At 41.9% G+C, this 12,921-nt stretch overlaps 2 protein-coding genes across 2 annotated transcripts in view; one reads left to right on the top strand and one right to left on the bottom strand.

Annotated features, from left to right (window-relative positions):
• Nucleotides 1-300: 300 nt before the first annotated feature.
• Nucleotides 301-4,504, top strand: L2HGDH (L-2-hydroxyglutarate dehydrogenase). The gene has a single exon (XM_089238489.1). The coding sequence runs from the start codon at nt 434-436 to the stop codon at nt 1,688-1,690; it is 1,257 nt and encodes a 418-aa protein (XP_089094615.1). The 5' UTR covers nt 301-433; the 3' UTR covers nt 1,691-4,504.
• Nucleotides 4,505-8,912: 4,408 nt separating this feature from the next.
• LOC149081548 (dual serine/threonine and tyrosine protein kinase-like) overlaps nt 8,913-12,921 on the bottom strand; it is a 59,860-nt gene continuing 55,851 nt past the window's right edge. The window contains exon 16 of the mRNA XM_089238488.1: nt 8,913-11,813. Within this exon, the coding sequence (XP_089094614.1) occupies nt 11,542-11,813 (272 nt within the window). The 3' untranslated portion in view covers nt 8,913-11,541. The remainder of the gene's footprint in view (nt 11,814-12,921) is intronic.

Genomic DNA, 12,921 nt, shown 5'->3' with positions numbered 1-12,921 from the left:
CGCATTTCCCCGAACATTACTGTATTCTAAACTTAAATTTTTTATTCTTCATTGAAATCAATGGTTAGTTATCTTCTCAACTCATATATTATATTCCTGTTTTGAACATTTTCTTTCTTTGTTTTCATTCAATGATTGGCAATGTCCCATATTTTAAATCCTAATTTACTAAATTTTGTGAAAAAATATGGTCAGTTATTTGATATGTTGACAAATATGATAGTAGAGTAACGGTCGTCTGCTGGAATTCCCAGCAACCACAGATGTTCAGTCAAAGCCGGCCAAATTTACAAATTTTCGCGAGCGATGTTGATAAGCGATTTTATTAAGCTAGAGGTGTTGAATTCAAGCATTTCAGCCTCGGCCAGTGGCTGATAAGCGATTTCACTGAATTATCGGTGTTAGGTCCGAGCAGTTGGAGCCTCGATCATCGATGCACAGACAGATTTTCGACGTCGTAGTTGTCGGCGGAGGCATTTTAGGGACAGCGACAGCCAGAGAGCTGCTGAAACGCCACCCGTCGCTGAGATTGGCTCTCGTCGAAAAGGAGGAGTCCTTCGCCGCCCACCAGAGTGGACACAACAGCGGCGTCATCCACTGCGGGATATACTACCAGCCCGGAACCCTCAAAGCCAAGCTCTGCGTCGAAGGATCCCGCTTAGCTTACGCGTACTGCTCCGAGAGATCCATACCTTACAAGAAATGCGGTAAGTTGATCGTGGCCGTCAAGAGGGAGGAGCTCCCGAACCTCCGAGCCCTGTACGAGAGGGGTGAACGGAACGGCGTCCGAGGACTGTCCATCGTTGACCCGGGCGAGATCGGACGCATCCAGCCGGGATGCCGCGGTCTAGAAGCCATCTGGTCACCGGAGACCGGCATCGTCGACTGGGCACGGGTGACGAAATCCCTCGGTGAAGAGTGCCGGGACATGTCCGCTTCCGTGTATTTCGGTTTCAACGTCGAGGGACTCACCGAGGTCGAGAATGATGGTTCTACATCGAATGTCTTGGTCCAAGGCAAAAATACAAGCCTCCAGAGTAAGTACGTCATCACCTGCGCCGGACTGTACTCCGACAAAATCGCCGTCCTCACCGGTTGCTCAAGTCTTCCCAAGATAGTCCCGATCCGGGGAGAGTATCTACAGCTGAACAACGGCCCGTACGCGATCCAGACCAACATCTATCCCGTCCCCGATCCGAAACTCCCGTTTCTTGGAGTGCACTTCACTCCGCGCGTCGACGGCGTCGTCCTGCTAGGACCTAACGCGGTCCCGGCCCTGTGCAGGGAAGGATACAGCGCGAAGTCCGTCGACGTCGCGGAACTGTGGGACATGGTGTCGTACCCGGGGTTCTGGAGACTCTTCTTGAAGAACGTGTCCTACGGGATGCGGCAGTTGTATGAGAGTTCGAGCCTCGCAGCGACCGTCCAGAGCCTGCGGGCGTACGTCCCCGAACTGAGGGTCGAGGACGTTTCGAGGGGACCGACCGGCGTGAGGGCGCAGGCGTTGGACAACGACGGGCAACTCGTCGATGACTTTATATTCGACTGCGGTTCCGGGAGCCGGCTGTCGGAGAAGGTGCTGCACGTCAGGAACGCGCCGTCGCCGGCTGCGACGTCCTCGCTGGCCATCGCCAAAGTTATCGCGGCGACGGCCGAAGAGAAGTTCAAGTTGAACTCTCTGTCGCGTTAATTCATTGAATTTATTCCTTGATGTTACATGAAAGAAATACTATGTATTATAAATTTTACTTTCATATAGATTAGACGTATTTAAAATGGCAGTGGCGTACGCAGGGGAAGACACTTCCTTGCCGTGATTTACTGATCACTCAAGTAATCTCTAATTGTGCAGCGCAGCCCACGACATATGTAACTAAAAATCGCAGGGCAGTTGAGTGACCTGCGGCACATTCTCAAATCACTTGCGTGTCCCGTGACACATTCCCATATCTTTCCAGTGAAGCACGGCACCTCTACAAATCACTTAAACGATCCACGGTGCAGTTCCAGGTCACTTAAGTGGCCCGTGGCACATTTCCAGATTACTCGAGTTACGACCAGCGGCATATTTAAAAATCACCGCAGTGCCGTTTCAGAGCACTTGAACGATCCACGGCAACTTTGCAGATCATTTAGGCAGAGCCGCAACTAGATGCTTGGTCAGCCGGAGCAAGCATGCATTTTGGCGCCCCCTCATAATGTTGAAGAATAGATTAAAGAGGGAAATTTGCGCTCCCTCTAGTCCGGCGCACCAAACCCGCCGGCAACCCTTAGTTGCGGCCCTGCATTCAGGGCGCCCCCATCCCACACGGGGATACTCAAATGGAACTCGAGTATCCTCAACTTGAGAGTCGAGTTGCCCGTTCTCCCTCACATGATGCCACTAAAAAAAAATACAGTAAGATCTATGTTTTGTGGTCACACCGGCAGGACAAAAATAATTCGGCCGTAAGAGAGGGGAGGGGGTGACCGTTAATCAGGGGTTTGAAATGCATACATTTATTATACGACGGGAAATTATTATTTGGTGGTAAAAGAGGGGGGGGGGATGACCGTATTTTTTCAAAGCCCGAGAAACTGAATTATGAACGGCTCCTCCTTATGTTGCGAACCGGGATAGAAAAAAATCATAATCGTTACAAAGAAATAGGCAAAAATTATAATTTCATTTGTTTTGAGTGGTTTCAATGGAAAAAAAAAATTCGCAATAAAATGTCGAGGGGGACTTTCATCACATGAGATGAAACGGCGAAAGCTGCGGTCCCGAGAGGCAAAAAATAACTGGTTCATGTTTCGTGGAATTATTTCCATCCCGAATGCAGTAAAATTCCTCTTTGGAGGTCACCGGCGGGGCGAAGAGAAATTGTCCGTAAAAGAGAGGTGACCGTTAATCAGGGTTTTGAAACGAATACGTCTATTATACAAGGGGAAATTGTTATTTAGCCGTAAAAGAGGGTTGTCTGTTAAGGGGGGGGGGGGTTTCGCTGTACTCCCACACACAGACGTGCGTGTGACCTAAATTACAAACATTCCAGAAATGGGGAAATGGGGATTGCATCGAGAAAAATTCCTATAGAATATACATGTAAAAGTAAACCGTATTTTGAAAATTCCTAGAGGTGTGTACCGCGGGCCACGTATTTTTTTTTCTGAGGTCCCTACCTGGCAAATTCACTTGCTTACTCCTGGAATTATTTCTAATTTGCCACATCTAATTTTCGTGAGCGCCCTTTTCTTTTGAAACGCCCGGGTGGGCCCATGCGTTAAGACCGCACTGTGTTTACAAAATGATATCGATTTGAATAAAGTAATTGTATTTACCCGAGATTCTTTAGCAATTTCACTGGATGCCTTTTCCGTGACGCCTTTGCTTGAGTGCCCTTTCAAATTGTAATTCCATTGACGATTCCGGATGTTTTCCTACGTCCGGAGCAAATTTTAAATTAAACGGCGGGTCGCCCATCATCGTAACACCTCAAATGACGAAAATATCAACAACATTAGTATTCAACTGATCATAACTGGGTCCAGATTGAGTTAAGCACTAATATCTGGTCGCGCAGCAAATGTGGCGATCGACTTGCACGCCAAGTCGCCAGTGACTCCGTCGCGTAGGAAATTTCGTCGCCAATATTCTCGCGTGTGCAGCATCGCAGTGTTGGAACATTTGGATATCGAGTCTCCTATTCAGTCGCGAGACTTCAGTATCCCCGCGTGAGGAGGCCCTATTAGTGGTTGCGCTTTTACGTACATCCACAAATGTAAACTTTAAACGCGTTTTACGAAGGTTATTTCTGACATTTTACTCGAGTTAAAACGTGATTTCTAAAAATCTAATCATTGCATCATTTACGGAATTTTAGCACGACATTCCGCTATGTATTGAGGTTTTAAACCAAAATCTAAGGTCTATCTCATATATTTGTCTAACACAAACACTGTATCCATCAATAAAACACTATTTTTTAGTTTTATAGACGAAATTTCAAAAAATTCACACGTACATTAATATATTTGAGTAACACACACACATGAGCATATCATACAATCCTTTAAATTTTAGTTTATACCCTGTACCATTACTAGCTGAATGTACTGTGAAAATAACAAAACATTCCGTTTTTTGCGCAATCGTGTTTAGAATATCACATGAATTTTGCTTAAAACTCGACATAAACATGACATTTACTTTACAGTTTTATACAATAAACCTCCCGTTGCTGGCATGTTTAATCGTATAAAATTGTAAAGTATGGGCAAAAGGCAGTTGAAGTTGCTATATCTCCATCTCAGAAGGAAACGGAGGGATAGACGTATGTGGGTACATCATATGGTGTTTTTAAGGGTATTCATGGCAAAAATAGTTAAAAAAAAATTCCGTGCAAAATCATTTTAAAAAGTAGCCAAAGATGCGGACGAATTCGACCCGCATCGTGTGAATAGCTCCGAATAACCCAATTGTCAAAACTTGTATGTGCGGATGCGGAACCCGCAGGTTTTGACACATGCGACGACGCACAGTGGTGCATTTTGCGAAAATCGTGGCCAACCCCCCCCCCCCCAAAAAAAAAAGTTTTGCCCTTCGACCCTGATTTTTTCACAGATGAAGAGTGAATAAACCCCGGCTTCTCGACGTATGTTCGTTCATCATCTCTTAGTTTTCGCCCAGAAGGAGCTCCAATGTGGTGATTCAAGTAGCAGCAAGCAGTATACCGCACATCAATCTAAACCTTTTACAAAGCCGCTCTCGTTCAGAGATTTCGTAGCTCTCCGGGGAATTTAGGCAGTTATCTGTTTTTTCTTTCGAATGTGCTTGTTATTTAGAAATACATTTGGAATTTCGTTTTTGGTATTTCTATTAAAAAATAAATTACTGTTAATACCAAGTCATTTTTTAGAAAAGTTCATTTTTGTCAGTGGCGGTAAAAAAAAATGACCTGATGTGACCTCCTGAAATTCATTTCTCAACATACTTTGACATGTTTAGTTTATGAAAAGGTGAAATTAGCTGTTAATATCTGCTACTCCGCTGACCTCAGTGACTTTTCTTCAACCTGCCATAGCTGAGGCTTGCCTATACAAAGGCGAAATACACTGCTCAAAACAATTAGGGGAGCACATGGTTTTAACAAAATTACGCAAAGATGTATACCGATAAGTAACATAAAATGAATCATCCATAATTTAAAGCCTAGCAGGAAACGGAAGAAGAAAACTTCATATGCAAATCAAAGTTCATGACGTCAAAAAGGAGATAAGGGCAGAAATCGGGATGTTGCAGAAACGTCTGTTTTACTGCCGTAACTGTGAAATTCGATTGCGCAGTATTTTTTTTTGAGACAAGGTGACTTGGGGATGTCTCAACAACGTGATTTACCGGAATCCATGGCATGGCGTGTTACAGGCAGACTGGAATCCGGGCAAACACAACGTAGTGTCGCGGACGTTGTTGGAGTCGCCAGAAGTGTTGTTGCAAGGCTGTGGAATCGATTCCAAGAAACAGGAAATGTTAGACGTCGACCAGGGCAAGGTCGGCCATGCGCCACTACAGCAACTGATGACCGGTATGTACGGTTAACAGCCCGTCGAAACAGAACAGAGAATGCTACGCAGCTGCAAAGACGGTTGCTCTTGGCAACAAGATGAAGGGTGTCCAGCCAAACAGTACGTAATCGGCTTCATGAGGGAGGGCTCTATGCACGTAGGCCAATGGTCTGCATTCCGTTGACCCCACGCCACCGTGCGGCCCGAAGAAGATGGGCTGCTGATCATCGAGATTGGGAGCAACATGATTGGAGCCAAGTGCTGTTTACAGACGAGTCCCGATTCAGTCTGGAGTGTGACACCCGACGTGTTCTGGTATGGAGGGACAGGGGCACTCGAAATAACTCCACATTCGTTCGTGAAAGGTCACAATACAGACGAGCTGGTTGGATGGTATGGGGTGGAATCAGCATAGGCGGACGTACGGACCTGCATATCATTCGGAATGGCACTTTGACGGCCCGAAGGTATACAGACGAGATACTGCGACCTCATGTCATCCCTTACGCTGGAGCCATTGGAGATTCCTTTGTTTTCCAGGATGATAATGCCCGACCGCATAGAGCTCGTCTGGTGGAGAACATGCTTGAAGCTGAAACAATACAGCGTATGGAATGGCCAGCGTGCTCTCCTGACCTGAATCCAATGGACGACGCATTGCTGCGCGACCAAGGCCGCCAGTTACTGTCCGAGACTTGCAGATTGCACTTCTTGAGGAGTGGAACAGTATTGCCCAGAGTCTGATCGATAACCTCATCGCATCCATGGCAAACAGGTTTTGCAGCAGTCTTAGCTGTTCGAGGAGACCACACGCCCTATTAAAACTCATGCATCCTGTCTAAACAGTACTTTTTTTTTTTTATCGTTTACATGTAACCAAATTGTTGCCCTAAATCATCTTTTCATGTTTTTTCCATATTTTCAAAGAATTAAAGCTTAATTACAAATTTTTTTACGTCTTTTTTCTGTATTGCGCATTGATATGCGTGTACTATCCATTGTATGCCAATACGTGGCTGTCTCGCACGGTTTTCTTCACTTTTTTGCTTGCTCCCCTAATTGTTTTGAGCAGTGTAGATTTGAATTTGAGAAAATTTCTTTAAAAATGGCAGATTATTTGAGCTTTAACACTGAAAAATGAAAAACATGCCTCAGATTTTTTTTGTCTTTTTTTAGTTTCAAACACAAGGTGCTTCACTAAAAAAAAAAAAAAAAAATAAGATTTTTAACGAAATACTTATAAAGGATCATAGCTCAAATTTTAAGCAGCAATGGCAATTGAGCAAATCGCTTAAAGAAATGAACGCAGAATGAAGTTTTAAATTAAGTAAAATTTGAAGGGTGTAAGAGAAAACGCAAAAAGAATAAATTGCAAGACTTGACTGGCCTTAACAAACGTTCACATTTTTTGCGAAGTACTGTACACAGAAATAATCGGTGGCGAACACACATCAGAATTTAATGGGACGAATAACAGAATAAAAAGAAGGAAAATAACTGATTTATTAGGGAAACAGCAAATACATCAAAAACTTAGTCGAAAAAATTCTTGCAAAAATTATCAAGATATGCATCAATTAATAATTTTTTATGATCCATTCATAAATGCATTTAGCATAAGGAAACAACGAAGAAAAAATTTAAAATTGCCGCAAAACGTCTTCAATAATCCAAAACTAGTTTTGACTATTTCTCATCAATATATATATAATTGATTTTCTGTGTATGTATATGTGGTCTCTACAAATCCACAATTTTACATATACTCGTAAACGAAAACAGGACCCGACTTGAACGATAGGCTACTCTAAAAGTTCGTCAAAACAGGTCAAATGGCCGAAATTGTCGGGTCACAATGGTTCTTGGGCCTCAACAATGACTTCCGGAATGCTTACTTTGTTCACCGCGGTTCCCTAACAATGCACCTCAGACATGTTTAATCCTTTACAATGGTTTTTCACCACTTCAGTGCTCCCAGTATGTCGAGAAAACCTGGGCAACGCAGGGTATTACAGCTAGTTATTAACAAATCATATTATGATACATATTGATATATCGTTGTGACCATAAGGTTTCACACCCAGCCCAGAAACATTTTTCCCATTCATTACGAACTTTTTATTATAAATTTCTGTGTTTAAATTACGTTTTATGCTTTCTTCCTGTTTTTACTTTTTGAATTCTTAATCAATTTTTTTATGAGCCTTTTTATAAGTTTTTAATGCATTTCAGCAATATTCTTACACGTTACTGTAATTCAAATGTCATATATGATGAGATATCATGAACAAATCCATGCTATGCTTTTTTTATCGCAATTCTATCAATAGCCATAATACATTTTTTTTATCCATTTCATATCCTTAAAATCCCTTTAATCTGCGCCCTGCAGTTAAAAAAGCATAATATTTATTGTTCCAAAGAGTTTTCAAAAATATGCGACGAATTTCAAAGCGAGTAAAGAGTTTTGATCACGTTTTTCCGTAGAACGCACCACTGTGCGACGTCCGGACCCGCATGAACACTTCGAAGGTGCGAGTGAATTTCGACTCGTCTGAAAGGCTCGGTGTATATACCAATTGTTAAAACTTCTTCCGGACCCGAGTCCGCATGAAAAGTGGATGGAAAGGCAGTCGGATACCATAACTCAAAGGGCAAGGAATGCCCTTGAAGTTTATAAAAAACAAAATCTATAAATCAAATTGAAGTTTCGAGATTCATTTGATTTATAAATCAAACTGATTTTTTGCACACTAAAGCACACAATCCCAGCCTTTTTCTTTCACCACTTCCAGATTGAATTTCCTGACTAAAGCCAGGATAGAGGTGAAACTTCACTTCCTTTGGACAAATTTTTGCTTCCCTTCTCCCATTCAAGTCTAATTTTCTTGACTACTCTTTCCTCTAATTCACCACCCTGTGCTATAACCCTCCTGCAAGTACACCCATGTTTCTAAGTCGCTCACGCACTCTCTCCAAGTCATTCTTTTAGTCATTCACATGAGCTCGCACGCAAATTTGTCATGGTACCTTGCTTTATACGTCACTCTTTTGATCATTTATGTTTTTGTACATGCTCTAGGTTATTCACGTTTGCTCACGCTCTAAGTCACTCTTTGGCTCACTCATGCGCTTGCAAACTCTAGGTCACTCACTGGCTTAGTCCCTTGCTATCTAAACAGAGGCGAATTCATTGAGGGTTACACAAATTTTGCCACCCTTCTCCCATTCCACTTATTTTCTTTGCCATTCATCCTCAAATCCCTACCCCCCTATAAATACGCCACTGGGTACGCATACCACAGCTTGGGAACCACCAAGGGGGGAAAAAAAAATAAATGACAGAGAACTTCCGTTTTTGTTTTCATTTTGCAACATTTATTTATAAAACACGGGCTCTGCGCAGCAGGTCAGTGTCGTCCAAAAAATAGAAAAAAAGAAGCATAGTCCAGCTCAGGTTTCGTTCTTTATAAATGAATACATATATATGTATATAAAAATTTGGCAATAGGAAAAAAATATATATATATTCACACGTAAAAAACTCAACAAAATGCAAATATGATAATAAAGCAAAGAATATATTTACAAAAATGTCGCAGGAAATGCTTATGATAACGCACACGATAATTCACGAGAGACAATAATTATCAACGTGAAATCAAGTCTGTAATAACGACTGCAATAATGTCTGCACGAGTCCAATATTTCTCAATGAAATTCGAGAACTAAGAGCTACTGTTTTTGGTATTTCAGCTATTCCGATAGTTCAATTTTCCGTATTCAACATTAACTAATTAGATTCGTAGATGAGATGATCTTTCCGTAATAAACCCCCCCCCCCCCCGTAGATGTGAATTGGAATAGTACTACAATCTCTTTCACCAGTTTAAACTGACCAGCAGGTCAAACTGTTGAAGTTCTGATAAAGCGCTAAGAATAGTGTCCCTCATCTGGGCAGAGCATTAACGTAAATTGTAGGAGGTTATGTGTGAGGCCATCATGGGTCTTTCATTTATCAAGAGGGCCCTGTTCATCCGGTAACAGTTCCTATATGTACAGTGGTTTCGGACATTTCTCGATTGTTCCAGCCAATCTCGAAAGAGCAGTAATTTTTGTAACAACTTTATTCTGAAAGATATCGAAGTTATTCCGAGACGTTTATCGTGTGATTGGGTTTTTATATAATGATAAATTTCTTAACTGCTGATCAAAATAAGCCATTTTTCGCCAAGCTTGGCAGGTTTAAAATTTTGGCTTGGTTTAAAGACTTGGCGCAAAATGATGTACCTTGAACAAATTAAAATATCGACGCACCTTCAAAATAATCCCCATAGGACAGCGGTTCTCAACCTTTTTTTCAGTCCCGGCTTCCTCACCCAGTTATCGTTTAACCACGATACCCCAAAACGGTATGGAGAGTGCCATATGAATGCACTGGACAGGCACACATTAACGTCGCTAGTTCATCGCGAAGCTTCTGAGATTGTTCTCGCTTCTAGGAGCCGCGACTCATACTTTGAGAAACACTGAGGCAGTAACCCTAAGGCAGTGTTTCTGCCTTAGGGTTACCATATTCTTTTATATTCTCCAGCACTCGTATAGCTTCTAGTAGCAGTCATAGGCAACTGGCCGTAAGCAGGACTCCTTCCCTTCGAGACAAAGGAGATATACCGGAGTCTCTACCAATTATACTCTACCTATCTATAATCTCTACCCATTGAGTCTAAAAAAAATCATAGAATTAGATCACATTACCAGGAGGTTTATGTATTTGAGAGTTTTCCGGGTGGGCCGATGCGTTATTAAGAAGGGTTCCGGCAGTAATTCCTTTTACTGCTTCCTGGTGGTACGAAATAAAGTATTGCAGGCTTTGTTTAATCAGTGGAAACTAAAAAAAAATCACAAAGTTCAGTAAAAGATTACTTGCACAATGCACACGAGCACTGCAACAAAGTGGTATCGTCACCAGGTGCTGATCCGGAGACGATGGCCCTTCCCGAGAGCCCGATAACATTGGGAAGATCGGTCTGTGTCCCGTAAAATGAGGGACGACGCAATTACTCCAGCCCAACCACAAATCAGGGCCCGATAGTCGTCTAAGGGGTGACTAATTCTGATTCGTCGGTATTTTAAAATGTTCAAGAGTAATTTCGATTTAAAAATCGATTATTTTTCACTGCAGCATTTCATTCCGTATAGCTCATGTATAGCCCTATTTTTCTAACAGTAAATTACTCAACATGATTTTTTTTCTTTTCTTTATCGTTCTATAAAAACATTTTCGCATCTCTCAGCGTAAACAGCTCATTAAGATTCCTGTCCGTCCATTCACAAAGAACAAAAAGAAACTGAGGAACATTAAAAAAAAAAAAAAAAATGGGGGAAAAAATTTAAAACTGAACAATTTAAAAGGCAAAATAACTCAAAAACATCAAAACGAAACGAAAAAAAAACACCAAAAAATAGCACTAAAAAAATTTGAAACATTATTTCTGTGATTCGAGAAAGCGCTAAAAAAAAATGGGAAAATAAAACAGAAATACTGTTCGCACAAATGATTCAAGAAATATATGTAATAGTGATTTCTATGTATGCAATATAGGTGTGATGCACCCATTCTGCTTTTTTTTTATTGTCTCGAGAGTGCTTTTGTCTCGTTTCTTATTGTCTATTTTGAGTCTTAGTCTCTAAGTCTTGGTCTCTATTTTGAGAGACGAGAGATTCACTAATACTGTGAAAGTCTTCAGGCTTATACAACCCCTGAATTTCAAACGCGCAAGAAAAAAATGGCCGTTTCTCCACAAATTAACGACTAGCATTGTTTTCTTCTTCTTTCAAAAGAGAGGAAACATTTCAAAAGTTAGGAAAAAATATCGTTCAAAAATGAAATTCTTCCGTCCTCGCTGTACGATATTCGTTTGGCCGTAAGAAAAGATGTCCCGTTTTCAAATATGGTCATCGGATATAGTTTCTCGCGCATTTCTCCGGAAAGGGCTACCGCGAGGCAGAATCGGTCATGATGAGGTACGACCTCGACGCGTTGGACGATTCGCAGAAGGTGGACCAGCAGTCGGACGTCTGAGATTGGCTGAGGTCCGATTCCGTGACCACCATGACTTTCTGTGTCTTGAACCTCTCGAAGATGGACGTGACGCGAGCCTCGACGTCGCCGGGTAGAGGCCTGTTGTTCGGGTTGCCGTTCCAGCAGTCGCACATCAGTTTCCAGCACTCGTCGTCGAAGTACGGAAGCCTCTCTGGCCTCATTCCTAAGCAATAGAGAAACGTGCATTTGAGAGAAAAGCTAACATAGAATTGCAAAGTACGGATAACTAGATGCAATGCGGAGATAAATTTCTTGGGAAGAGAGTTCTACGGGCCTCAGTGGATAATGGAACCACATTTAATTTATCTATACTTCGTATGAATAGCCTGGAGCGACATATATCTTTGTTCGTCGCCACCTGGAGACTGTCATCATGAGCCATTACCGAATCACTAGATTGTTGCACAGTAACATTAGCGTACACATATGCTCTATGGCAGGAAAATGTCATTGCTTTTGTGTCACCAATTCGTTAGAAATTCCCGAATAAATGTTTACGAGGTGCGATTGTATTGTTAAGTAGTAGTGTTTTGGTAGCGTAGGGGCCTGGTGCAGTGTTAACTTTGGTCCACCCTTGGCTTGCACACCTTTGACTCCTCTCCCTTACAAGCTATTGGCAAGAAATTCGGATGATCTCTATTTGACGAAATGAGCAATAAATATCGTAACCTTGTCCTAACGTAACAGTACGTTAGAGAAAGGGAAAGAAGGTGAAGAGAAAAAAAACCAATTAAAGGAAAACAGTATAATAGGTAAGTACAGATAAGAGAGTAGGTATACGAAGTAGATCTCTTTCCACAATTCATCCTACCCGTTCTCTTATATAATAAAAGGATACATCATGTGGGAAAAAAATTAATAATTGCATGGAAATGAAATGAAAAACAACTTTGTTGTAACCCTACGAAGCCTCGCGATGAAGAGAGGAAAACAAACAGCTTGTTTGAATTTATTCCACGGTCGTTTGGACGCAATATTACGTCCTTGATCGTAAAGTGGTTAAAAGCTTTATTTCTTTACATCCGTAATTTTTTCCCACAGCTCTAGATTTTCATTTCGACTACCCATAATATCATCCCAGGACCACAAGGGCGCCACATGGCTCAGGTTGAGAACCAGTGGTCTAGCGCACTCTCAATTCGGATTGCGAGGGGATTGAGGTTAGATTCCCCGCGGAACTTTTTTTTGTACATTATTACCAGTTAATACACAATTGAACCTCTCGATTACGGACACCCATAGGACCGAAAGTTTTGTCCGTTAGAGAGGCG

Source organism: Pholcus phalangioides, unplaced genomic scaffold, assembly GCF_987345545.1.
Source record: "Pholcus phalangioides strain wild (caught in Gottingen) unplaced genomic scaffold, Ppha-v1.0 ptg000010l_1, whole genome shotgun sequence".
Taxonomy (NCBI): domain Eukaryota; kingdom Metazoa; phylum Arthropoda; class Arachnida; order Araneae; family Pholcidae; genus Pholcus; species Pholcus phalangioides.
This window is presented reverse-complemented; position numbering and strand designations above follow the sequence as displayed.